Source organism: Phoxinus phoxinus (genome assembly GCF_949152265.1).
Source record: "Phoxinus phoxinus genome assembly, chromosome: 10".
NCBI lineage: Eukaryota > Metazoa > Chordata > Actinopteri > Cypriniformes > Leuciscidae > Phoxinus > Phoxinus phoxinus.
The window spans coordinates 28,222,890-28,249,166 of record NC_136885.1 but is presented as its reverse complement, the minus strand read 5'-3'; the positions used below and the strand labels follow the sequence as shown (position 1 = coordinate 28,249,166).

Here is a 26,277-nt window from a genome sequence, read left to right as displayed (position 1 = left end):
TGCTTGTCTCATTGTAAATAACTCAGCCCCTCACTTCCGGTTCTGGCGCTGGGGTTCTGGCGCTGGGGTTCTGAAACTGGTGGTGCTGCGGGTCTGCAGCTGGATATGTCTCGGAGCAGCAAATCAAAATGATTTCTGTAGGATCATGTGACTGATGCTGAAAATTCAGTTTTGCCAACATAGGAATAAATTACATTTCAAAATTCATTCAAATAGAAACCATAATAATATTACACAATTTTACAGTTTTTACTGTATTTTTTTTTATCAAATAAATGCCGTTCCTTTGAGCTTTCTTTTCATCAAAGACTCCTTAAAACAAGTATCATGTTTCCCACAAAAATATTAAATATAAACAGAGGATGTGGTTAGGTAAAAATAAAAGAAAATGTAATAGCACCTGTGCATTCATACGAAACTACAGGGAACATTGCTCTCCTGGGAGTTTCAAAATGAACTCTTAGGCTGGATGAAGATCGCACTCTTTGATACGGCCCAAAATGAGATCTCACTACGAGGTTTTCTGTGCAAGCCGGAATGAGTATTTTATTCAGGTCTGATGGAGCTCCCCCACCCTTTATGTTTGCAGTCAAATGGCAGCCCATTGTACAGACGTCTAAGATTTCAGCTGTGATTTAAAACCACAAAAAGATTGTGTGTGTGTGTGTGTGTGTGTGTGTGTGTGTGTGTGTGTGTGTGTGTGTGTGTGTGTGTGTGTGTGTGTGTGTGTGTGTGTGTGTGTGTGTGTAGTAGACCCTATTGGGATTGTAAGTTTACTTGATTATTATTCCTCCCCAATGGGAGTCAATGACAGCACTATGAACCGTAAGGAAAATGCTGAAAATTGGCATACTTTTAGTGATGGTAATGAATAGTAATCTTCTAAACCAACTTTGGGGTCTCTAGGACCAACTCTATAGCACCACCACCAGTTCACTTTTCAAATGGTTATTATAATTTTTGAACCCTTTGATCTGGAAAAAATTAAACTTAGTACTGATTCCTCTCATCATGCTGATCACATTCAAAAACGTACATTAAGACTCATTTTTGAAGGGACAGTTTTATGTTTTTTCGCTACTCCTTCAATTTGTCCAATTCATACGAACATTGGATCAGATTATTTTTTTTGACTGAGCTGCACAGAAATGACTGAACAGATTTTTTTTATTGATTATTGTTCAAAAGTTATAATGTCGCCGACTTAAAGTCGACCCAAAATTGATTCAGAGGCTCTATCTCGGCCAAACTTTGATAAATCGAAATTAAATTTGGTAAACTTAATTGAAACCATGATCTGAGGGTCCATGCCAAATTTGGGAACAGCGCCACCTACAGGTCATGAGATCTGGAAAATGGCTAGTTTTGCTAATAACTGTTGAACATTTGAAATGTTGAAAATCATGATCTTGGTGTATATGGATTCCTTGTGTCATGCCGAATCCGATGATATCGTCTTTTAAACGATTTGACATAGTGACACAAGATTTGGTAGGTATCATCATTAGCATGCCCTGAAGATACCTGAGAAATTTGAACACAGCGCCACCTAATGTTCTAGAGATATAAGTTTTGTTTGCAAAAACGCTTTAACTTCTTTGTGTCATTGCTTCTTGGTTTAAGCCAATTCCGACGATATCTCATTTATCATTTTCCAAAAATGTGTCTGTCTGCCAAATTGAAGCAATTGAAAAGCAGTTTTTTCGCTACTCCGACAAATTTTGCCCAGTTTTGTCCAAAGATTGGACCGAGCCTCACAGAAATGACTGAACTCATTTTTGATATTCATACTTCCTGAGCATCATCCAAAGAAATATCCTGAGAAATATCACTCCAAAGTTGACCCTGCTTGTGTTTATCTTATGCTAGTTAGCTTAGCATGCTAATTAGTTGCCATTCTTTCTAATGTGGCTCTTCAGGTATCAGATTAATCACAAACTACATTAGTATAAAGTTATCTTAGCATGCTAATCTGGTTAAAATATTAAGCCATGCTTTTGTGTGCTCATTCGAACACTGAAGGCTCTCCTCAGCAGCCTTGTGAATCAGCGACCATTCAGGTCGTGGGATCGAACCCTGTTTGGCACATGACTAGACCACAAGAGGTACTGTGGCCAGAAGTGGTGCAGAAGTTGCTTCTGTTCCAAACATTGTCTTTTTGAGAATGATCTCATCTAACAATAACATGCAGTGCATTTATATACGAAATCTTCATTTTGAGTTGATTCGGTCTTGAACTATGTAACTTTGGCATCTTTGTGAAAACACGTCTTCCCAGTGGCACAACAAGATGAGCGACAGGAACCTGACCCAGATGTGAGTTTGTGTGGGGCAACAAAAACAAATTGTGTGTAATGTTGTGTAAATAGAGCCAATAGCTGTGGTTCTGCCTTCATAAACTCAAGTCTCTGTAAAATTAAACTAACCGTTGTATGAGTGGCATGCTGTTTAAAGCAAAATATATCTGTAATTATAAACATTTTGTTGACAAAATTACATAATGCTTACATAATGTTAAAAAAACATAATAGTACCGTGCTAACACTGCAGCAGGTAATAATCAGTAGAGTGCCAATTTTTACAGTTATGTTAAAAATTTAACATAAGTACACCGAGTATAAAGAATCCATGGAGCATCTGTTGCATGCATTATGGATTTAGTCATTAAATGAATAAATATAACACACTGGTTATGTATTTGGCCTTAGGCCGATGATGGAGACAAGGCCCAGATTTGTGTGGTTTCAAATTACTTTGCTTATAATGTGATTAATCAAAGAGACTGCAAGGATTTTTCTTCTTTTAGAAAACATTAGCAGCTAACACTGGGTTGTGTTAATAGACTACCATTTGTTGGTCATATATTGAAAATGAATGCTAATAGAAGTCATACAATGTTTCAGCCTCAAGGCTAAATTCCATTCCATTTAACCCACACTCTAAATTAGTGGATAATGCTGCTCTCACCCATATGTAAACACTCATTTTCATATCTGGCTGGAGTTACCATCATTTTCTGCCACTCAAGAGCGCTGAAAATGACAATAAATAATTGGACACAACACCATCTGCCTAAAACAGTGTCGAATTTATACATTTCTGCATTTAACATCTTTTTAAGGCTAAGAAACAAACATTGTGCATCTCGAGGCATGATTAAATGACATGTTTTTAAAGAGGCGAATGCTTAAAGATTAACTCAGTAAAGGTTAAGCATACAAATCACTATCTGTTCAAAGTCAGACAATAGTGGGAAACAATGCGTGACAAGCAATGTGTTTTTGTCACATGGTATGTGAACTGACTCAATAAAGATAAGTCTGTTTCTCCTCTCAGTATCAAACGTTTGCATATATTTTTGGACAAAGATAAACCGTGCCATGTGGATAAAAGAGAAATGAGTCTACACTTTAAATGATCATGTCAGGTGAGCTATCACCTGTATAGATCATATCCATACAGCTACGTATTTTATTGCTCACTGAATTATAATAATCATAACTAAAACCTGTGAATAACAATAGCTGTTCTGTATATATGAGCATTATTATAATATGGAATTCTTGGAATATGGAATATTGGAAAATGGCACAGAAGGCACCATCAATGCAATGTTATTGGTGAACTAAAACTAAAAAAAAAAAAATATCATCAGCCAAGCCAAAACCTTGAGTTAAACCACTTAGAGAGGTTAAAAAAGTAATAGCACACCTCAACCAAATAAGCAAACTCAAGACCTCATTGGAAATGCCACATTACAACGAACCTTATATCCAATGTGATGAACTTTATTCTCTGCTGAAAAGAGACAGAGAAAGTAAGCAGCATCACAAATCACACGACTACAGGGGCAGTGTGTCATCCGAGTCAGAGGAAATGGAAAGCGAGTCAGTCAGTACAGAGAATGTGTGTGTGAGAGAGAGAAAGAGACAAAGACAGGAAGGATGACAAGAGGCACTTACAGATAGGACAGTAAGTACATCGCCGATGACAGGGTGAACTAAATCAAAGGAAGAGAGCCTCGAGACAAACACTGTGTGTTTTAAAAGCAAAAGGGAGCGAGAGAGATGTAAAGGAAGGAAATGAGAGCACAGTGTGCCGAAGTTAAATGTAACTGGGTTACCTTGGCGCTGCCGTCTGAGTGGCGTCGGGCACACAGCTGAAGCTGGGTCATCCACATCTGCTGCTCACGTGCATCACAAGCTAGAAGAAGACACATGCTATAAATGGCCACATTCATTCATGTTGTCTCAATATCTAACTTAATCCAATAAGGAAGGAATAATTGACGACTGGCCTTTGAATTATTCGAAAATAATGCACACCCGAGGTGGTAATGCGGCCACAATGTGAAGCGGAGTAATGGAGTCAATAATTCCACTTATTCGTTACCACACCTCAAGACATTGTTCAGATGTTGTATTTTAAGACATTCAAGACATCATATTTTTGTCCTTAAAACGCTCATGTGTGTGTTCTTACGCATCTCATTCCACGCTTCCATTGCTAACTCCAAAATGTAGGCTAATTTTAGAGCTAGTAACGGAGGCTTGAGCCATTGACAGCAGACTAGCGTGTGTGAATTACCCGAGTCTGTGCATCTCTTAACAGAGTTCGGAAGCAACAACTCTTCTAATAGCGAAACTATACATTTACCTGCTTCAAGAACGGCGCCATTATTACCTCGCTAGAGAGAAATGTCATGCAGCTTTTAAGTTGCTAAACTATTTTACTCCAAAAAAAACATCAGAGCAGCGATGACAACAGGTTTCTGTGCGAGTGTGTGTGTCTGTACTGTACGTGTGCTTGTTTGAGTGGGAGACAGAGCTTTCAGTACATATTAAAACGTAATTTTGTGGCAATAAATAACCATGGAAACAATTTGTCTTTTTTCCCTATGAAACCAAAGGTCATAAGCTCCATATTTTATGACTTTCAGTGAATAATTACTAACATTTCGGCACACGCTGAAGTTGCATATCAGACAGGGTTTTTATATGGCCTATGATAAACCATTAGGTATTGTATGGTTACCCAGATAGACCAAATGCAAGTATTTTCACCGACACAAGACTAAAAAACTCAATTTGTGGCTTGTCTGTTACCTGGGGTAAGATTGAGGGAAGGTGCGAAATGAGAAAAACAGCACCTGAAGATTATCATTTCAGAAGACTGGAACACTGGGAGCAGACGAGGCTCTGTCAAACTGCTGGGAATAACGCTGGAGGTGACAGCTTATTTCCTGCGAAATTCATCCTCTCACAACCTCTCCGAAATTGCCTTTGTTACAAATGGCCGATTTGGCTGGTGGCATTTTGCTTGTAAACTCCTGATACGGTCTAAATGAGTTCTCAGAGTTGCCCCGAACCGACAGAGAATTTTGATGTAAAACCATCATAAAAAATTGTGGCATACAGTGAATGCCAACCATGAAAAGACTCCTGGCGTACTTGAGATGACAGAGAAACAGAGAGAGGGAGACGTATAGAGATCTAATCTTATGTAGGTGAGTGTGGACAACTAAATCACAGATAAAGGGGGATGCCTGAGGGGAAAACAGATTTCAAAGAGATTCTTCCTTAAGAGACGTAGCACGAGGTGACTCAAGTTAAAGGATAATTGAGACGGGAGGGATCAAATCGGACACAGATGGCCATGTTAAAAGCAAAAGCAAAAGATTAAAACCCCACGAAGGTGAGAGGACACTCACCCCGCAGTTTGAAGAGATCTCCATTCGCAGCATAGACTGTGAACATGAAGGGAAACTCGTCGCTTAGGGCCACCGAGGAGCCAATGAGGGGCAGAGACCCCCGTGGCTTCTGGTCCTTATTGTGCTCGTTGATGAAATACTGAAGTTGGCCAAGCTCAGGGTCCAACACAAAGTACCTGCATGACGAAAGACAGAGAGGAGAAGATGATGACATTACAACTAACCTGGATTTTGTCAGTGAGTGATGCCTGGTTGTATTCCATTGGTATGCATTTTCTAGAGTGTTCTCATTGGTTCCCAGATCATTGCTATGAGGTTGCTAAAATTGGGTGGTTGAAAATACTAATTCTGATCGCTTAGAAAAGAAGACCTCTTCTCCAAATGCTGCACGAATTGAGGTATTATTTATGTCCGTAACAAAAAACCTGTCGCATCAAAGTTTAATACTCCAGGGGTTTGTTCAAAAGTACAGTATGAGAAGAAGTAACAGTGATGCTTGCCTTAGAAAGCACAACTACATACATGCAGTATAACTGGCCTACAACAAAGAGCCTGTGAGAGCTTTACGGTGGCCATTATTACTGTCTCTCTCTCTTTCTATCTCATTATTCGTGATGCATTACATGCCTTGTCTGGTTCCCCCACTGTCAGAGCCAACCAGAGAGGTGCTTTATACGGGATCGTAACTCTGCAGGGAATGGATTGTAATCACACGGTTTGGGTGCTATAACACAACAGCCACCCTCTTAGTAAAAAATGGATGTGCTGCCAGTTTCTCTTCCACGGTCTCTCTGATGGAGTCTCTGAAAGCTAGGCATACACACATCATTATTTTAAAGAGCAGCTAAAAGTATGAAGATCAAAGCGGCAGCAAATGCATTGCTTTTGATGGCGGGGGACAGACAATCACTGTGGACCTTTGGTGACATTTTCTTACATAACCTCGTTCCCCAGTGTGGAAAAAAAGACATTGTGTTATGCCCCCACACACCCGTTTAAAAACATACCCCCAGTTTCACAGACAAGGCTTTAAGCCTAGTTCCAGACTAAAATGCATGTTTGAGCTTTTTTAACTGAAAATCTTATGTCATCGCCATTGTTTTGTCTAAAGATGCACACCAGCAATGTTTAATTCTAAGGCAAGTTAATAAAAGCTACTTAAATGTCCTAATTAAACTAAGTTATAGCTTAATCTAAGCTCTGTCTGTGAATCCAGGCCATAGAATAAAAAAATATTCTATGAAGATTATTATTATATATATATGTATATATATATATATATCTGGTACCATAGCACAATGTATTGTATAATACGTTATAATACCAATACTGTATTATTTACATGCTATTCAAAAATTCATGGTTTTACAAAAGATAGCATGGCATATTATGAGACATAATCAAACTCGAACTGAGCTAACACATGCATGCGTGTCTGTCAGTGGGTGAATTAATTACATTTGTGATAGACATTCTCTTAACGGTTCTTTTCAGTAAGTTATTCTCTCCAAGGCCCAATTCTCATCAGGTCAAAATATTGAGTGGTGTGGAAACCTTTCTCTGTAACACACACACACACACACACCCACAAATCATTAAGCACTAAACAGTGACTAGTGCTGGGGTTAACGTGAGGGCTATTTCTGAGCCATTGCGGAGGGCGAGTAACCCTCCGGTCCTGATGCTCGTCATTTGCTTGGCCTGTTTCCTTATCGATCGTTGGACTAAGCAAGAGAATGAGCACAACATTATAGATGTGAGGGGTTTCCCATCACGGATGAGTCATAGTCTCTCTCCCAGATGAAAGAGCCTTAACTGTGGGCTGTGCTGCACTCAACCCTGCAGAACACACAACCATGAAATCCGACAAAAACAAAAAACCTCCAGCTTTCAATGAGAGGCTCTCGCTTTTGGAGTGTTTCTGCACAGCTCAGCTGTTAAAGGGCTCCTTTCACATTCAGATTCCTGACTACAAATAGACTCTTTCATTTTGGGAAGATCCTCTAAAACAGAGGACTATCATGAAATCATGATGTTTTGATGTCTGATTTTAAGAAGTAAAAAACCTTACAGATTTGTGTTATTTTGTAGAGATACAACCAGTATAATAATTAAGCATACTAATGCAATTTTAATATACAATACATATATGCATTAAGACTGTAGGATAGATCAAACCATAAGAGAATATTACATAACACCAGAACTTAGATAACAGCCTACAGGTAGGCAAACTAAGAGGTGGGATCGTCTTTTTCAATAGATTTCATCAGATTTGACAAAATGCAACATTGCTTGAGTCTTAGGCTAATTGACAAAAATATGGAATGGAGAGTGATGTCCAAATCAAAAACCATTAGGAGAATCATCAAACAAAGATTTTACATTCATATATGCATGAATGTAATATATATATATATATATATATATATATATATATATATATATATATATATAACCATACTGTTTACTTTCATGCATGATGTCATAACGGATCGACATTATAATTTTTTTATACTTGTGCTATATTTGACCAAAACTCGACATAAGATACGATGCAAGTACGAGGATAAAGCTGCCCATATGCTCAGCATCAACAGGGGTAGAATCACAAAAATGTAACTGTGAAAAATATGATTTCATTCATGCATAGCGTCATATTGCATTGTAATAGACCGCTTTTTTGCATTGCTGGAAGATGACGTGTCTTCATTCTTTGATCCAGATACTGGATGTCATTAAAAATGAAGGAATGATATGATCAGAAATGTGAACAATCTTCAACATATTGGACTATAAGTCTGCCACGAAAAACATTTAGTAAGGGTTTAAAAGTTGTAAAGAGTGAGCAAACGCCATGGAACTCTTTACCTGCTCTGCCAACCTTGTAATAAATTGGTGTATTTGTTCAAAACCCCCTCCAAGTGTCTCTTCTGGGTCTGAGATGGATGAGTGTCCGAAGCAGCCCCTGATCCCGGACTGTACGAGCCGCTTCTTGCCTGTCTCTGTGCGGGATTCCCCAGATCCGCGGACCACTTTCCTTTACTGCTCCCTGAATGCGACACGTTCAGTGTTTTTTCCATGATTATTCCAAACTCTGGATCATACAATATGACGATTCAAAATCCAAAGCACAGTTTCAAAACCAAACCAAAGATACTGTTAAAATGAGCATCGTATGGAGAGGACGTGATTGGAGATTACTTTCATTTTTTATCTTGCTGCCTTGCCTTTGACTCTTTAATAGGCTTCTCTGTGTTTCCATTGGAATCAGCGTGTGGTCACTCCCCTCCCGCTCTCCTCAAACAGGAATGCTGCATCAGGAAGGCGAGACGAGGGAACGCAACGCCACGCCCCCTCATTATCGTAGACACGAAGAAATTATAAAATGAATGAAATAAGTGAAATAATAATAAATAAACGAAATAAAACAATACAAATTAAATAATGATTAAGTATAAAAATTTACAACAAATTATAAAAAAAATTTGACCAATTTACTTTTGTAAATCCTTACAAAAGTAGATCAAAGTATATACAGAAAAGGCTAAAACAAAATTTGTGAGCAGTAAAAAAAGTTTCCAGGTTTTGACCACCACATTGCAAAAAGAAAAAGATGGAATAGGTGTAAATGTTTTTAGTTTTATAAGCGAGCAACCTGTGAAAGAAAAAAGAAAGAAAGATAGAAAGAAATTAAGAAATAAAGAAAACTTTGAGGATGCATTAATGTAATGGATATTAATATAATGAGCTATTTGTTTTAATAATAAAAAAATCACAATGTGTTTATTTATAATGTTTAATCTGCTCAAGTAGAAAGGATAGCCTAATTATTTCCATAAAAGCGCTATACACATAAACTGAATTAAATGATCCTCCAATTTGTGTCAAGGTTTTTACAGCAACTATTTTAAACATCTAAAAGAAACCTGTAGAAATTAGAGGGAAAAACTACAACTCCCAGAATTCCTAGATATCATTGATGACGCAGTCAAAAGTGGACCAGCACGTTCCCTCCCACCGAGAAACTGCTTGACTTTATAGTATTATTGCCTATATTGTTTACTTAAAACATTTATCCACTAGTTGATCGCAAAGGTGGCGATGGCTGTTCCGCTGAAAGTATGTATTGTTGGTTCAGGAAACTGGTGAGTATGAACGTGTAATGATTAGATATGATCAATATGTGATTGGTAATGAGATTAATATATAGAACATATGGCGCGGACCAACTGCTATAGCTCAGACAGTACCGCTATAAACTGGAGCACTAGTTTAATTGCCTGCGTATTCATATCGATTTTCAGGTCCATATGTTAAACATTGTTATTCTGGGCAAAATTAAGTGATGACTTGATCTGATGAGCTGCATGCTGCATAACACTCATTTGTTTGCAGCTGGCAAAACAGCTTCTCAGGGTTGTAAACCCTGCTTGAAACGTCTCGGTGAACTGCTGTTTAACAACAGACTGGCATTTTGATTAAAGATACTGTTGTGTTGTACTGTGCCAAGGGGCTCTGCTATTGCAAGAATCATTGGCTCCAATGCACAGAAACTCCAGTGCTTTGCCACAACAGTCAAGATGTGGGTGTATGAAGAAATGGTCAATGGCAAAAAGCTTTCTGAGATCATCAACACAGAGCACGAGAATGTCAAGTATCTTCCAGGCTACAAACTCCCAGAGAATGTGGTAAGACAGTGGGTGGGGTGTGCATAAATAGTGTTTTATGCTAGCTTGATCTGATGTGGAAATAAGTGTCAGATTAATGGTGTTTTTCCGGTAGGTTGCTGTGCCGCTGCTTCGGGATGCCGCGGATGGTGCCGACCTCCTGGTTTTCGTGGTCCCTCACCAATTCATCCGGAAACTGTGCGATGAGATGGTCGGGTGCATTTCGGAGAAGGCTCGTGGAATTACACTAATCAAAGTGAGAATACTCTGCGTTGTACAGAATTGACTTGTAGTGCTTTTTGAAAGGCTTCTTAAGCTATACTGAAGAGGGGTAGTTGTGGCCTAATGGTTAGAGTGTTGGACTTGTAAGGTCGCGGGTTTGATTCTCAATACCGACAGGAAATGACTCACCCAACCACTAATCGCTCCCCGTGTGTGTTCACTACTCACTGCTCCTAATGTGTGTGACTGTGCGCACTAATTCAATCCCACAATGCACCGCAATACCGAGTGTACAGCCGATGTATGCTCAGTGGCTAGAGAATACCCATAATGCACTGTGAGGGTCGCACACTGAATGAATTCCTGCGTCTGACCAGAAGATGGTGCCCGCAGCTGAATCATCCATCCATTAATTTTCCAAACCGCTGGTCCAATGTGGGTACAGCGTAATACCATACAGCTATAACTTCCTTTTTAATTTATTGTTAAATTGTTTAATTATACGTAGTTTCCATGACAGAGTTCAAGATAAATCTTTTCATCTTATAACTGGAGCTGCAAGTTTGCTAAATTTCAAATGATTATTAATCAGCAAACAGAAACTATGCAAAAGCGGCAGCCCTTCCGGCACACTCCGTCTCACTCATCATTCACTCCCTCCAGTGAACTATATTAGTGGACTGGTGTAGGAAATAGTGATTGAGGGTATAGGGGGCCATCTCGGACACAGTCCAAGTTTTGGTCAAACCTTGAGAATCCTCCTCCATGCAGACAGGATGTTCAGGACTGAAGAATGCTGAGAAGTCTCAGACAGACTTGATGTCTTTTTAAAAGCTCAGCACAGTGCACCATATGTGGAGTGACTCATGGGTAAAAAAAGGCCCTCTGTCCTGCTGGCAAACTCTTTGTGTGCAAATTACCTCCTGGTGCTGGTTTGTCTCCTCTGTAACTGACTATGGCACTCAGGGCTTCATCTCTGTAGTTGTACCTCGCCAAATTAAATGCATCTTCACTTCGCTATTTGAAAAGTAGCCTCATTAAATTTCTCACAGTGTTCCGTGTTTAATTTGAAAAGATATGGTTTGTCTGTTTTCTTTTTCAGATTTCTGCCCATTTCTTGTGTACTCATTCCACCTCCCTTATTATTTTTGTTCTGCTTTGGTGTTCCTCCTCATTTTTTGAGTCATTAGGCAAAGATAGTCCTCCTAACATCTGTGTTTCAGAGTTATATCGACTGAGGGGGAAATGGTGTGATGCTACATTAAAAGAGCGTTGGTGTTGATAGAATTCTCTCTCCCCCCCCCCCTTCTTTGTAGGGCATAGATGAAGGACCAGAAGGATTGAAGCTCATCTCTGACATCATCCGGGAAAAAATGGGCATCGATGTCAGTGTCCTAATGGGGGCCAACATTGCCAATGAAGTGGCGGCCGAGAAGTTCTGCGAGAGCACCATTGGTGAGTGAATGTAAACTGTGAAAATACTGTAGATAGTGGTGCTTGTAAGGAACCACATAGACCACGAACACACTGCGGGTAATTTCAGTTCACCTGTTAACACTTAATCGTGTTCTGTATACACAAAGTTAAGTGACAATTTACAAAAATTTGCATTGTGTACGAAACCAAACTTGACAACCAGTTGTTAAAGGGGTCCTATTATGCCCTTTTAGTCTAGGGGTGTACTAGAATATGCTTTCATGCTTGATTGTTCAAACATTATTTTTTACATTATTACAGCACCTCTCTCCCCAGTCTGGTTCGAATGCGTCGTTAGTTTGATGAAGCCCCTCCTTCCGAAATGTCCTGTGATTGGTTAGCTGTCCCAGTGTGTTGTGATTGACACCACATGTTTGGGAAATGTCACGCCCTTTACCTTACCGTGAGTTTCATCTGTTCAGGTGTAAATATTAAGTATGGTGTCAATTTCAAGCCTGATTCAGACTTAAGAATGGTTAATGGTTAATTTTCCTGAGGGGCGGTGACCAGTCCTACAAAAGCGAGAACTTACAAAAGCTACAGTAAACACTACTTCAACACTAATGTTGGCTTGCAGGCAAAGCTCTGCCCTTTGTTTACATCGTAACAACAACATAAAACGTATAATTGGAACTGTTAATAGAAAATGCAACTACAAATAATAAGACATGCTTACAAGTTTTGATCCATAAACAACAGTTTGTCCCGACAAAGTGAGAACTGCTCCGTTTTGGGGACGGGGTGAAAAAAACCAGCGTCTCTTTGATATAGCGACAACATCGTCTTCTCTAACACCGCTCAGCCAGGCCTCGTCCCATTTTTTACATATTCCGTGAGCGGGGATTATTTTAATGAGCAACATTATGACTTCATATGATCCGGAAAAAACTCGTTGTAGTCCAAACGAGTCATTTGTTGTGGTTTTTGGAAAGTGAATTCTGTTACATTAAATATCTCTTTTTGGAGTGTACTTTGAGCTTTGTAACCTTGTAGGTCTTTTTTTATGCTTAAACAGCAACATTACAGACTAACTAAAGTTGAAAAAGTGAAAAGGCAATATAGGACCCCTTTAATGACATATTTAAGTGCACGTTAGAGACGTTAGAGAAATAAGACCAAAATAGTGTGACCTGCACCTTCCCACTTTAATAACTCCATAAACTTGATCACTTTATGAGCCAAGCCCAAAAACGTTTATAATAAGTGGATATGGCAACACTTTAAGAGAACGCTCTGCAAAGCAGCCTTCCAATAATAGACAAAACATGACGGCTCTGTTGGCAATGATTTAGTTAAAATGATATAACATATAATAAAAAATTTAATAAAAAAACGATTCTTTGGATACTGTAATATTACTTTGATCAAAAATAGCGGATACCAAACAAACACACAAGGCAGCAGAACATTGCTATGGTGATTACCACAATGTCAGTCATCGCAATTTCTGGAGCAAACTGTTCCGTACACACACACAATGATCATTTATGGGATTCACTCTCATGTTTAAATGGGTGTACTGTAGTACACATAGTAACTTGCTAAAAAGCACCATGGGAAATCTCAACAAACATTTTCTTCGATCCACAGGCAGCAAGGTGTTGGAGAACGGCCACTTGTTCAAAGAGCTCCTGCAGACGCCTAACTTCAGAATCACCGTGGTGGATGATGCTGACACAGTTGAGCTCTGTGGAGCCCTCAAGGTAAATATCAGTCTTGTCTTGCTGCTCATCCCAAGGGAAATATCTGGACGCAGGCACCTGAGATGCAGGGCTTCGGGGGCACGACTCAGACCTCTGTGTAAAGAAGAGCTTGCGCTGCTGAATTTACAATTAGATGCTGTAAGGCCGCTGTCTTCCTCCTCGTAAATACATTGTAAAAACCGTTGTAACATTGGCAAGCTTTGACAAATATTCAAATATTTCTAAAAGAGGTTTTTAGAAATGTCTCAGTGGCATTTTGGGCAACCCCATGATGACTTTTTTTTTTGTAACATGTTAAATAAATAATGTTTGTTTTATTCGATTTAAATATCTAAATGTTAGTGAGAAGAAGAAAAAGAAAATAATGTTTAGATATCAATCTGCATATGCGATGGACATCGGTTATGCTTATCTTTGCTTGTATCTCGAGTAAACCGGCTCTACACAAAAGACCCGAAATCAAGAAAGAAGAACAAACCGGAAGTGATGCAACCTGTTTAAATGAATACAGAAGTGTGTTGCGCAGAACCCCTAATGTAGATCTTACTGGTATTCTAATAACCCTTGCTTGCTTATTTTAAAAAAAATTCTGAAGGATCATGTGAAACTGAAAACTAAAGTAATGGCTAATAAGAATTCAGCTTTGCCATCACAGGAATAAATTACATTTTAAAATATATTAAAAAGCTAGAAAAGTTATTTTAAATTGTAATAATGTTTCACAATTTTACTGTTTTTAATCAAATAAATGCAGCCTTGTGAGCATAAAAAATCATACAAATCCCAAACTTTGGAACAGAAGTGTATATAATATAGGAAAGTAGGATTTATGCTTTTGTCGCTTACAAAGTTAATGGGCTTGACACATTATTTTTTACCATATTTCTGGAAAGTGCTGGATGCATTGCACCATTCTGGCATTCTGATAACCTTCCCATCCTTATTTGTCCTGTTTTAGAACATTGTTGCAGTGGGCGCAGGCTTCTGTGACGGTCTGCGGTGTGGAGACAACACCAAAGCAGCCGTCATCCGGCTGGGCTTGATGGAGATGATCGCTTTCGCCAAACTCTTCAGCAAAGACGGTTCGGTGTCCTCCGCCACATTCCTCGAGAGCTGCGGCGTGGCTGACCTCATCACCACCTGCTACGGAGGACGAAACCGCCGCGTGGCAGAGGCTTTTGCCAAGACAGGGAAGGTAAACCGAACACCCATCCGTTTCTGTCTTTCTCCACTTGCCTGGTGGCGTGTAATGTACGTTTTATGGATTGGAGGAAGATGCTGAGCATTAGGCACATTTGCTGATGCAGAAAAGATCAATACAGATTTATTTTTCTTTCAGAGCATCGAGGAACTGGAGAAGGAGATGTTAAATGGACAAAAGCTTCAGGGACCATTGACTTCTGCTGAGGTTTATCACATCCTCAAACAGAAGGGCCTAGTGGATAAGTATGTGTAACCATTTTTTGCCTGTCATATTATTATAACTGTATTATATATTTGCGTTAGCCTTTATGTCGGTTGACATTCTCATGACACAACACTGAATAAAATTCTGAAGTTAAAAAATTTTGTCTTAGCAAATGCAATACAGTCCATATACAAGAGATCTGATTCTAGATATTTTATAAATGTGCTTCTTTTTGATGCATAATTTTATCCCCCCGTGTCTGTCCTTATGCATTAAAAATAAGTATGTATGGAATTATTATTTTGTCGAAGCATCTGAAAAGTGTGGTGATTTTCTAGTAATTCTAGTAAACAAAATAAAAATACCAATTAAATACATTTTAAAAATGTCCCAGAATGTCAAAATTATAACATGATTTTAATTATTGGATGATCATTTCCATTTTAGAGAAAGTAGGGACATTTGTTGCGTTTAAACTAGCTACTTGCTAATTTTAGAATGTTTATTTAGATAAAAATGTATCTTACATACACTACCATTTAAAAGGCTACATTTTAATACATTTTAATTCAGTGAAGATGTATGAATTTGTTCAAAACAGGCATTTATAATGTTGAAAAATTTTCTATTTCTTTCTATTCATCAAAGAATCCTGACAGAAAATATATCCGTTTCCACAAAATATTAAGCAGCACAACCGTTTTCAACATTGATAATAATAATAAGAAATGTTTCTTGAGCATCAAATCAGCATAACATGTGACACTGACGACTGGAGTAATGATGCTGAAATTCAGCTTTGCATCACAGCAATAAAGTACTTTTTATAATGTATTAATATAGAAAACAGGTATTTTAAATTGTATGAATATTTCACAATATACCTGATTTTACTGTAATTTTAATTAAATAAATTCAGCCTTGGTGACAATGAGACCTTTCAAAAACATTTAAAAAATCTTACCAACCAAACTTTTGAACAGTAGTGTACCTAATACTAAGGTGGGATTTGTGCTTTTATCGTCTAAAAAAACATCTGAATACATTGGACTATTCTTCATTTAACAGAGTGTGTATTATTCAGAGTGACTTTGCAGTGACATGTCTACTGCAGTGATTACAATCCCCCTGGAGCAACCTGGCGTTTAAATCACTCGCTCTACGGCACAATGTTCTTTGTCAAGATGCATTTACAAAATTGGTGACATCTCAAATCTGCATTATTCTCCAGGTTCCCCCTGTTCACGGCTGTTTATCAGATCTGTTTCGAGGACAAACCGGTTCAGGACATGATCACTTGCATGCAGAGCCACCCAGAGCACCTGTGAGTGTCTCACGGGGACCAGAACCCCCATCCCCTACGGTCTGTTAGGTGGTCCTACCTCTAACACTTCTCATTTTCTATTATATACACATACAATGTTATATTTTAAGATTCTCTTTTCCAGTTTTTGACTAATGATTAGGCTTGAACTCAGGGGTTTGCCTCCGACCTCGCAGGTTTTTTGTACATTACAGAATGTACTCAAGTTTTTCGTTTGGAAAAGCCATGTGTTGTTCACTCTGTTTGAGCCAAGATGGAGTTTTAACTATTTTCTCTCTGTCTGACTGCCCTCTTGTGGATGGTCCACAATATCACCTCAGTGACAGATGAGATGAAATGCCTATTTTTATTAAATGACCATAGAGCGATCCAATCATAAACCCTCACTCCACGTCCACATTGAGAGCAACACGACACGACTAGAACGCGTCCGTTATAATCAATGAATTGCATGTGTTAATATCCTGTTGAACCAGCACAATACCACTTTCCTTAATAAAACGGAAAACGGGGGGGTTACTTTTCCACATTGTTCGACACAAGGGCACAAGTTAGGTTTAATACTAAGTATACACATTAATTATTTCAGTTCTGATTGTTTCATGTTGATAAATGTTGAAACTGCCACTTACACCTAACATTTTGGGAGACTTTAGATTTCTTTAAATGTGAAGATGCCTTACTGGTCAGGAACATTTCTCAGACAGTTCAAATAATACTTTAATGGACTCACTTTAGGTTTGAGGTTGTTTTGTTTGTTTTAAATGACAATATATTCTATAAAAGGGGCTCAAATCTGTCATCTCAACTTCCCAGCAACTCCCTTTTTAGGACTGAGTGCTTTTAGTTTTGAGACAGAAAACTTGTTACAGAAGAACATTGTTGACTACAACTTTTATTGTGTTGAGGTGATGATGCACTTGGCAACTTTTTGAGCAATGTTGCCATCAACGGGGAACCAGGTGAGACACAGGACTGATCTAAATTATCTAGATACAATTTTGTTGCCCATTCTCAATAGGAAAGTGCCCAAACAATCACTCGGCAGCATTGCTCTAAAAGTCACCCTGTGTATCATCACCTTTTGTGTTAAAATGTTGCCTATCTAAGCTTCAGGAATGCATTAACATCTTGTTTGAAACCCCTGATCGTTGATGTAGTAATAATTTTGCATTCTGAAAAGCTGAACAACAGTTCAGGTTACCGTTTTAGTACTCGCATCTTTATGGAGATTAGCATTAAAAATACTTCTGTAGTTGTACTATGAAAAGAATGAAGGAATGAGATCTGTAGTTTTCAAACAAGGGAGCTTGTTAGGTGAGCAGCTGGTGTTTGAATCCATAATGGCCTTTTTTAGCACTGTACTGTGCTTACAGATCGGTTAGGTCATACCTAACACAAAAAGATGAGCTCTTAGCATGTAGCTGTTACCGTGTGTCTATTATTCCTGTGTTGTTGTTGTGTTTGAATCATATAAAAGTATTAAACTGTGCAAATGTTGCAGTGTCTTCAGTGTAACACTCCAGTGGATGAAGTATGTAAAACTGCTCCATGTTGTTTTATGAACCCGTCCTGTATTCTCTCCTCTGAGAATGTGATCATTTTGCAAGTTGTTCTAACAAACGTCATCAAGGCTGAACTTTAAACAAATGCTGCTTTTTGAAAGTAACCAATAAAATAATCTCTGTGCTAAATGTTTGTTTCATTAATGCATTGATCTTGGTTTAAATATGAACATTTTATGATCCTAAAGTAGCATAAGATGTCACAATTTAGATTGTAGATCACAAGTTATGTGGAAGAAAAACTCAAATTATATTATTTTATGGTTTTAATTCATTAAAACTATCTAAATTTAAATACAATAAATATGTAAACTGTAGATCACCAATTATGTGGATGAAGAACTGAAGACTCAAATTATATTCTTTTTTTTGTTTTAATTCATTAAAATAAATTAAAATAAAATCAATATGTAAACTGAAATAAAATAAAAATAAAATCCTCTGAATAACTTTTTTTTAAATCGAAGAACATGCAATTAAAACTTATGGTAGGCTTATAACAGAATACATTAATTACAGACATACACACACACACATATATATGTGTGTGTGTTTATGCAAGAGAAACCAAGCCTGTCATCAACCACATTTAGTGTGAGCAACACTCACCAACTCGGAAAGTAATGTGGAGGACTAAAATATTCAGAGTAAATGTATTTAATACATTTAATTATATACTGAATAAAGATGAACTAAATAAATACTTAGATGAAATACCTAAATGTGTGTATGTCATTAATAATTACATATATGTGTATATATATAATGTATTATGTATGCGTTTGTGTAAGTGTATTATAGTTATATTATCTGTCATTATATAGAGGTCCTTTGGATATTATATGACAGGCCTTTGAGTCAAAAAGTCTGAGAACCACAAAATATACAGGAAGTTATATATATATATATTTTTTTTTCTTAGTGTAATTTCACTCAACCAGATCATGCTGATAAAAAAATCCTATTTTGATTTTTTTATGAGATTTCTTCCTGAACACAGACATGATTTATCTTCAGAATTTCAAGTTGCAGCACAAGATAAATGGTGGTAAAAACATTTTATTCCAGAATGCATTTTTTTCTTTCCTCTAAATGGGACACAATGTATAATAAAATACAACTGCAAAAGTCCCCGAATCAGGGATTTTGAGTGTCAACGTTTTGCAAAACAAAAACTTAAAACAAAGATAAAAAGGGTAACTGCACAGCTCCTTCATAGAAGCCATATATGTACATCCTGTTGGACATCTCTAACAGGACAGTTTCATTTCTATGAAACACTGAATAGCCTCCTCTGAATCAACCTCTATGTTCCATTTTCTATCATATTTTCATTTCTAATTGTTCCAGATGTTTTTGTCTATCTTTTCGCCCATACGTTTATCATCAAGTTTTCAAAAAACTGTCATTATTAATGATTCTGATGTTGTTATATATATTGACTTCCTGCTATTGATGATCCTTCAGAGGCTCATAATGACTCATATGTTTAACAAAATTATTTAACAAATAAGCTGCATGGACTTGATCACTCTCACAAACATCTATATACATCTATCACCATCTACACACACAGAAATATATTTTTAAAAGTGCAGATTGGTAATTTCAAGGACCAGTCTGAGACACAATCTGACCAAAAGAAATGCTTGAATCCATGTCAAACTAGTCTTCCTCATCATCATCATCACCAAAAGACAGCAGACTGTTGTTCTTCACCTTCACACCAGCTTTTGACTCTTTCTTGTCGCCATCCTCGCTTTTCTTCTTCTTCTTGCTAGAGCTGGCCGTAATGCCTTTGAATTTATCAGAGGAGCGTTTGACAGGCTTCTTAAAGACGATCTTTCCATCAGATGGAGGCTGTTCATCTGGAGGAAATGAAAGCATTTACTTTAATGAATGACTTTATACTCACTGAACACCAGAACATTAAGGGAGACTAGATCGATATTTTACTTTTCCCGTCATAACTCACAGACCTTTACAAATCTACCTGCCAGCTTTGTTATAAGAAACATTTATATGCGTCGCAAGTAACTATCATTAACAGACCAGTAACCAGACAGAAATAATAACAAATTTAAAGAAGCCAGAGTGGGAGTTTGCAACTTGGGCAAAACTGAAAAAATGAAATTGCATATTTGCTTACCGTCTCAAATAAAAGCACATGTTTTAATTAAACTTATCTAATAGTTATTTATGTTACTGAATAATTTTCTTCAGTGAAAAGACAAATAAAATGGGGATATAAAAAATATCAATTCAATCCCTCACAGTAGTCTATACAATGAGAACAAATTCCCATTGGACAAACTGTGAGAACAGCTGCTAAGCAATTTACATATTCAAAATGTGTGCAATTTCACAGCAAAAGATCAAAGAGCTTGCATAATTATCTTTCTTTTCATTCTTATGCAAGTAAAAAAAAGTCTGCCATCAAACACATTCTGTCTGAGCAACAGCAACACACAGCAACTCGGAAAGGAATGTGGAGGACTAAAATATTTAATACATTTAATTAGCAAAATAAATATTTAGATGGAATACCTAAATATGTCAGTGTCATTAAAAATTAAACCTTTTCTTATGAATAACATATTTGAATGTGAATACTGTTTATTGTATTCGTTTTATGAAAGAACTAGAGGTATATTATGAAACGTTAAAAATAATAAAAAGTGTGCTTTTATCTATGGAATATAGTAAATAAAAAAACATGCACCTTTATTTAATTGTAATTAAGATAATTATGGCATTTAGAGTATGTGGGTCATCATCAAGAATTTACTTAGAATTGCAAGTAAGGTTTGGTTTGATCACATTCTTATCCATGAAAGCAATGCACGAGCAGCGCATTACCTGTGTCTGAGTCTGTGTCCTTGGTATCTTTTTTGACTTTGAGAACCTCTTCAGCACTCAGATCTCCTTTCTTCAAGACCACGACCTGCGGCATCTCGTCCTCCCGATCACTGTCAGCACTGTCCCCATCATCACACTGCGGCATCTGCTGCTTCTGCAACAACAACATACTTCATTTCCTATACTAAACAAGAATACAATAGAGGCCGTCTGAAAACCTATGAGCTGCCTACATAGACAGCATTTAGGAGACATACGTTCATATAGCATTTTTACGCTAGCATCTCACTATGTGTTGAGGCATGACCAATGTGACTGAAAACACTTACCTTAGTGTCCACTGTCGGCCCTTCTTTATAACCAACATCATTCTTAAATTTCTTCAAAAAAGATGGTTCGGCTGGCTTCACCCATGATACGTTACCCTTTTTACTCATTGTGTTTTAGTTCAAATCAGACTGATAAACTGTAAATGTGCTTAATGTTTCACAAACACTAAACACACAAAAGCCAGGCGTGTAAATTTTGCGTCATCAATAAGTGCCTGTGAATGACCAATCAGCGCGCGCCTTCCTGATTTCTTACATTGAGCTGCAAATGTTGCTGGCTAATAATTTCCCACAACATTTATTTTCCTCAAGAGGCGCTAGGCGGCTCAGAAAGCCGAATTCTCCATTGAGCCCCGTTTATATTACAGTGTTTTTCCCCCTATTGGAGACATTGTATACTAAACTGTACAATCGATTATCGATTTTAATAGCTATTATTTGTTATACAAATGGAAATACAAAAAAAGCAATTCTGACAAACTTATCTTTTTTTTTTAAATGAGTGATTATGCAGTGATCACAAACGAATGTGATTGGTCCATTATGAACAGCATTGAGAAAAGTAACACGCCTCACAAGAAGCCTACATATTTTTCAACTGTGGTCTAGACTCAGGTGATAATTTTCACATAAGAAATGACACCTCAATATTAAAAAGCAATTACACGGGGTGAAGATGTAAAATACGACGTTTTAATTTAGGTCAACAGTGCATGTTTTTTAAAGTCCCGCCCATTATTGACAACGTGATTCATGCTGACTGTCACTCTACCTGTTCGATTTATTTCTATGATGCACAGTAGGAAGTTTCATTATATCTTAAAATGTTAAAGATGGTGGTAAAGTAGTGGTGTTACCATAGTGAGGCAGTAGGTCCGAGCTGGAATTATGTTGCCTGGGGTGTTTTATGCGTCAATCGCGGGGTTTTTGGCAGCTTTAGCATCATCTTCTGCTAAGTTGTCCTTGGGTGCTGATTATCTGAAAGGTGTGTGTGAAACAGGGCTGATCTGGATAGATGGACAGGGAAGCACTACAGGAGTTGATACCACAGCTTGTGACTGGGTAAGAAGTGTTTTTCTCTCTATCACACACACATAGGCCTACAGTATTTTCTTATATCAGATATCATATGTATGCATATATGTGCGTGTGTGGGGGTTTAAGGCAAGACACCTCAGGTGAATAGGGTAAAAAAATAAATGTTTTACTAATAGATATCACCATATTTCCACAGTTGATTGAGTTTAGTTTTAGTTTCATTTTATGAAAATCCATAATTTCAAAATTGACAGATGGATAAAAAACACTGTTTTTGCCTGTAGTGTCTCGCCTTAAATGAACAATGAACATAATGTCATTTTAATGTTGTCATTAATCGCAGTTACATATACCTCTGCGGCTGCTTTGTGGTGGTCTTCTGTTCACCTGCAATGCTGTGATGTGGACCTTCTTCGCCAAAGCCCTCCGACACTCGTCTTCCTCTGCCCGGGCCACTGTGACCACCACTGCCTCAAATTTTATCTTTTCTGTAAGATTGCTCAAACCCTCAAGTTCATATTAGAAACTAGTTACTTACTCATTTATTATGCATTGTCTTTTCCCCAGGCTTTCCTTGGACATGTGATCTTTGGCGAAACTCATGCCACGTTGTGGTGGGTTGGTATCATTTTGACCCTGACAGGGCTTCTTGTCTTGCATGGATCGACGACTCAGGCTCCACAGGAAAATGTGGAAAAGAAATATGAGTGACAGAACAACACAAACATTGCCTTATCTAATGATTGAAGTAAAATCAATCAAGTCAGATGGTGTGTAACTTAAACCATGTAAAGCTATTGAGCTAATAAGAATTATGCACAACTGTATGATATGTGCTGAATGTTTGTATTTCTGTCATGGGATTGTTTTATAAAAAATTTGTAGTTAATTTATTATTGTGCTATGTGCATCATGGTATTGTTAATAATGACACGATGCAAAGCCTTGAAATGTGTCTCACTACTAGTCCTGCCTCAGTCATGTAGGTTAATGCATACTTCAGCCGTCAAGGGCACATTATGCAAGTTTATAATAAATTAATTTATACTCTTGGTTACTACTACCTTAAATATGTATGTCATACTGTGTAAATATATAATGCTGATACACAAACACTCTTTATTTTTTAAATGTTCTTAAGTTTGCTGTATATTTGACCAAATACAGCTGTGGATCTCATTTTATTTTACTGCTAAACTTAATGTTTCTCTGATACATATTTTTTTCAAGTCTTCCGAAGTAAAACCTATTTCAACTTGCACTCCAAGTAGTGAACAGGATGCACACTCAGATACATTAATTTTCTTATATATTTTTTAATAATCATACATTACACTGTTTTAGTTCATATAAATTATATTAGGATTAAATAGCACCTGATAAGCAAAATAAGCTTTTTTTAAAAATCCACATGTATTTTAAAATGAAAGGTTCTTCTATTGTGTGCCATTTTGAGCAAACCACTGACCTGGACTCTATTTTAAACCCAACCACAAAAAGCAGCATCTGTTGAGCACAGCTGGCCATTACAATGTATTCTGCTCAGAAATCACATCTGAAAATTGACTTGGTACTACCAAGTCAGCCGTGAGAAACATCAGGTAATGGAAAAAATCCAAAACATAACAAACAACGCGCCTGTAATGGAAAGATGCACAAGTCTTTTTTATTTTAATTAAAAGGTCGTAAATACAATGAAATATAAAGATATGACAGAACAACAATAAAAATAAGCAATATATCAATCAAATCCTGGGATGGTAAATCTGATGTGTGTTTTTGACAATTATGGAAAAGTCTTAACAGATCTACAAATAAGCACCATCAATTTATATTATCAAATACAGCACCATAATTTGCATAGTCATGGGGTTATGCCTGTTTCAATGTCAGGCAATTTTAAGAGTCTTGTAGTACATTAAGGCAACATTAGAGATATTATATATATATATATATATATTTTTACTGTGATGATACATCTTAAAAAGTTTTATATGAAAAAATATTTTACCAGTTACTTAATTTTTTTTTTACCAAAACAAAAATGATAAACTCCTTGGCAAAAAAAAAAAAAAGGTCCGACCAAAAATGGCAAAATATTTACTGGTCTTTTTAATTGGTCTTAACCATTAACCATTTTAATCACAAATAAATCACTGGTCAGGAAATGAGCAAGAATTGCACAAACACTGTAGATAAAATAACTTAACAAGGAATAGCCTTCCCCTTTGTTTTCTTTAAATGTTTAAGCCATGTGGTGTCCAAGCAACTTACAGCTAGTTTTTTTACAGGAAGAAGAGTCTGTGTTGTTCCACTCAATGTTAATGGCTCAAGCAGTTCATGAGTAGTCGAGAAATGTCTCCCAGTTCATTTGAGCTTAATGTGAGACCAAATATTCAATAGGGGTTCAATCTGGACTCTGATCAGGCCAAAACATGAGCCTGATGGTCTTAATAACATCTGATCATTCCTCTTTAGATAACAACTTTTCAATTGTGGGAATCAAGCCATTCTGCAATATTCTCCTGTACTCCAAAGCATGAAATGACTTTTCACAGTGAAGCAGCTCACCAATACTAGCAGATAAAAAGGCTTCCCACACCATGACACCGCTCTGGAGCATCACCATGTGACTTGCGTTTCATTGTGATCCATCACTCCACACACAACTTCATATCCTGCCAACGTCACTCTCTCTTTGATGCTTTTCCTGCTTTTTAAGTAGTACATTTGCTGAAATCTTGCTAATTTCCTGACCAATAATTTGTGGTTAAAACAATTAAAAGCTTAGTGTTTAGCCATTTTTTTGTGTAGACATTACTGCTCCAGGAACAGCTTGTATAATGTTAATGAGCTAATGACAGAGTCACATCTCCCTCTGCATGACATACGTTTCTCTTTAGAAGAGTGAGATGTATTTTTGGTTGTAAATACTGTTTTAAGGCACGTTGGTACAGTACATAAATGCTGTTTCCAGTCAAACTCAAATATTCACAGTAGTCTCTTTGCAAGTCCAATTGTGCCTTCTCAGTCATCAGGAATTAAGCGGCAAACACCTTTACATCGAATAAGGCTCCAAAGGGATTTCAATCACATCCTCCTCAATGATCTCACCCTGTGGGAACATGGGAACAGGAGCCGAAGCGTCTTTCTGGCACGAGAGATCTGTGAAAGGGCTCAACCAGGCCACAGAAAGAGGACCTCCGAAAGCTGACTTTATAGCTTCCCAGGATGAAGTCTTCTCCCATGTAGGGTCTTCACGCTTCAACTTTTCAATACCCTGCAAAAAGAAAAAAACAACACATCTGTGATTCTGTGTCTGTTGAAAGAGATAAATATAATCCATGTATGCATGGAAAACAACATCCATAGTGCCAAAAAAAAACACGTACATTCCATTAAGTGAACGGAAAAGGAAAGCAAATGGTTAAAAAAAAAAAAGGAATGGGAAGTGATTTATTTTACTCATGCACCTGCGCGTTTAATCTTTAATGAGAGATAACCCAACTGGAAGAAATGGTTCAACTGTCACTTTATGGAACAAATTGTAAACACATGAAGCATGCAGCAGGCCTTCACAATCCAAAGCATGTATCTAAATAAAAATAAAAATAAAAACAGACTATTTTAAATAGCATGCGATCAGGCAAAAGGCACATCGAATGTGTTTGAACGGCCTTTATAGCGATAGCGATCCAAGCTTACCTCCATCACACCAATCAAACAGGGACATCAGCCTGATTTAATACTAAATAGAATTAGTTGTTTTTAGATTCATTTTCATTCCCAAAACCACGAAGGCTGGATATTTTGGAGCAAGGGAACCATTCATAAGACAACTAGTTTGGGGAAACTAAGTTAGTGTTAAAGACAGAGAGGAAGTAGACAGGAAGATACAGACCAAGCAAATTTGAAAACATTTAGACCATTTGAGAGATTGCAGCAACACAGTTATTTTGCAATGCGAATAGAA

At 37.4% G+C, this 26,277-nt stretch overlaps 5 protein-coding genes across 9 annotated transcripts in view; 2 read left to right on the top strand and 3 right to left on the bottom strand.

Moving 5' to 3' along the window:
* The window catches only part of osbpl10b (oxysterol binding protein-like 10b), a 44,247-nt gene extending 35,171 nt beyond the window's left edge, over positions 1-9,076 (bottom strand). The window contains exons 1-4 of one of the 5 annotated variants that reach the window (XM_079625281.1): positions 8,941-9,076; positions 8,582-8,807; positions 5,711-5,886; positions 4,124-4,203 (exon numbers count right to left, since the gene is read on the bottom strand). In XM_079625281.1, the coding sequence (XP_079481407.1) occupies positions 4,124-4,203; positions 5,711-5,886; positions 8,582-8,793 (468 nt within the window). In that variant the 5' untranslated portion in view covers positions 8,794-8,807; positions 8,941-9,076. Of the gene's footprint in view, positions 1-4,123; positions 4,204-5,710; positions 5,887-8,581 lie in introns of all 5 variants that reach the window. The other 4 variants (XM_079625283.1, XM_079625284.1, XM_079625282.1 and 1 more) reach the window with 4 other exon arrangements.
* Positions 9,077-9,650: 574 nt separating this feature from the next.
* Positions 9,651-18,220, top strand: gpd1l (glycerol-3-phosphate dehydrogenase 1 like). The gene is made up of 8 exons (XM_079625313.1): positions 9,651-9,858; positions 10,224-10,401; positions 10,496-10,636; positions 11,919-12,057; positions 13,669-13,781; positions 14,740-14,976; positions 15,121-15,227; positions 16,421-18,220. Exons 1-8 carry the CDS (start codon positions 9,815-9,817, stop codon positions 16,515-16,517), a joined length of 1,056 nt encoding a protein of 351 aa, XP_079481439.1. The 5' UTR covers positions 9,651-9,814; the 3' UTR covers positions 16,518-18,220.
* A 901-nt stretch (positions 18,221-19,121) lies between these two features.
* On the bottom strand, positions 19,122-21,801 carry kiaa1143 (KIAA1143 ortholog). Its single transcript, XM_079625342.1, has 3 exons — positions 21,267-21,801; positions 20,938-21,091; positions 19,122-19,946 (listed from the first exon to the last, which is right to left on the bottom strand). Exons 1-3 carry the CDS (start codon positions 21,372-21,374, stop codon positions 19,744-19,746), a joined length of 465 nt encoding a protein of 154 aa, XP_079481468.1. The 5' UTR covers positions 21,375-21,801; the 3' UTR covers positions 19,122-19,743.
* A 205-nt stretch (positions 21,802-22,006) lies between these two features.
* Positions 22,007-24,051, top strand: tmem42a (transmembrane protein 42a). The gene is made up of 3 exons (XM_079625343.1): positions 22,007-22,328; positions 22,648-22,794; positions 22,872-24,051. The coding sequence occupies exons 1-3, from the start codon at positions 22,155-22,157 to the stop codon at positions 23,013-23,015; spliced, it is 465 nt and encodes a 154-aa protein (XP_079481469.1). The 5' UTR covers positions 22,007-22,154; the 3' UTR covers positions 23,016-24,051.
* zdhhc3a (zDHHC palmitoyltransferase 3a) overlaps positions 23,947-26,277 on the bottom strand; it is a 17,348-nt gene continuing 15,017 nt past the window's right edge. Inside the window, exon 7 of the mRNA XM_079625315.1 lies at positions 23,947-25,584. Within this exon, the coding sequence (XP_079481441.1) occupies positions 25,363-25,584 (222 nt within the window). The 3' untranslated portion in view covers positions 23,947-25,362. The remainder of the gene's footprint in view (positions 25,585-26,277) is intronic.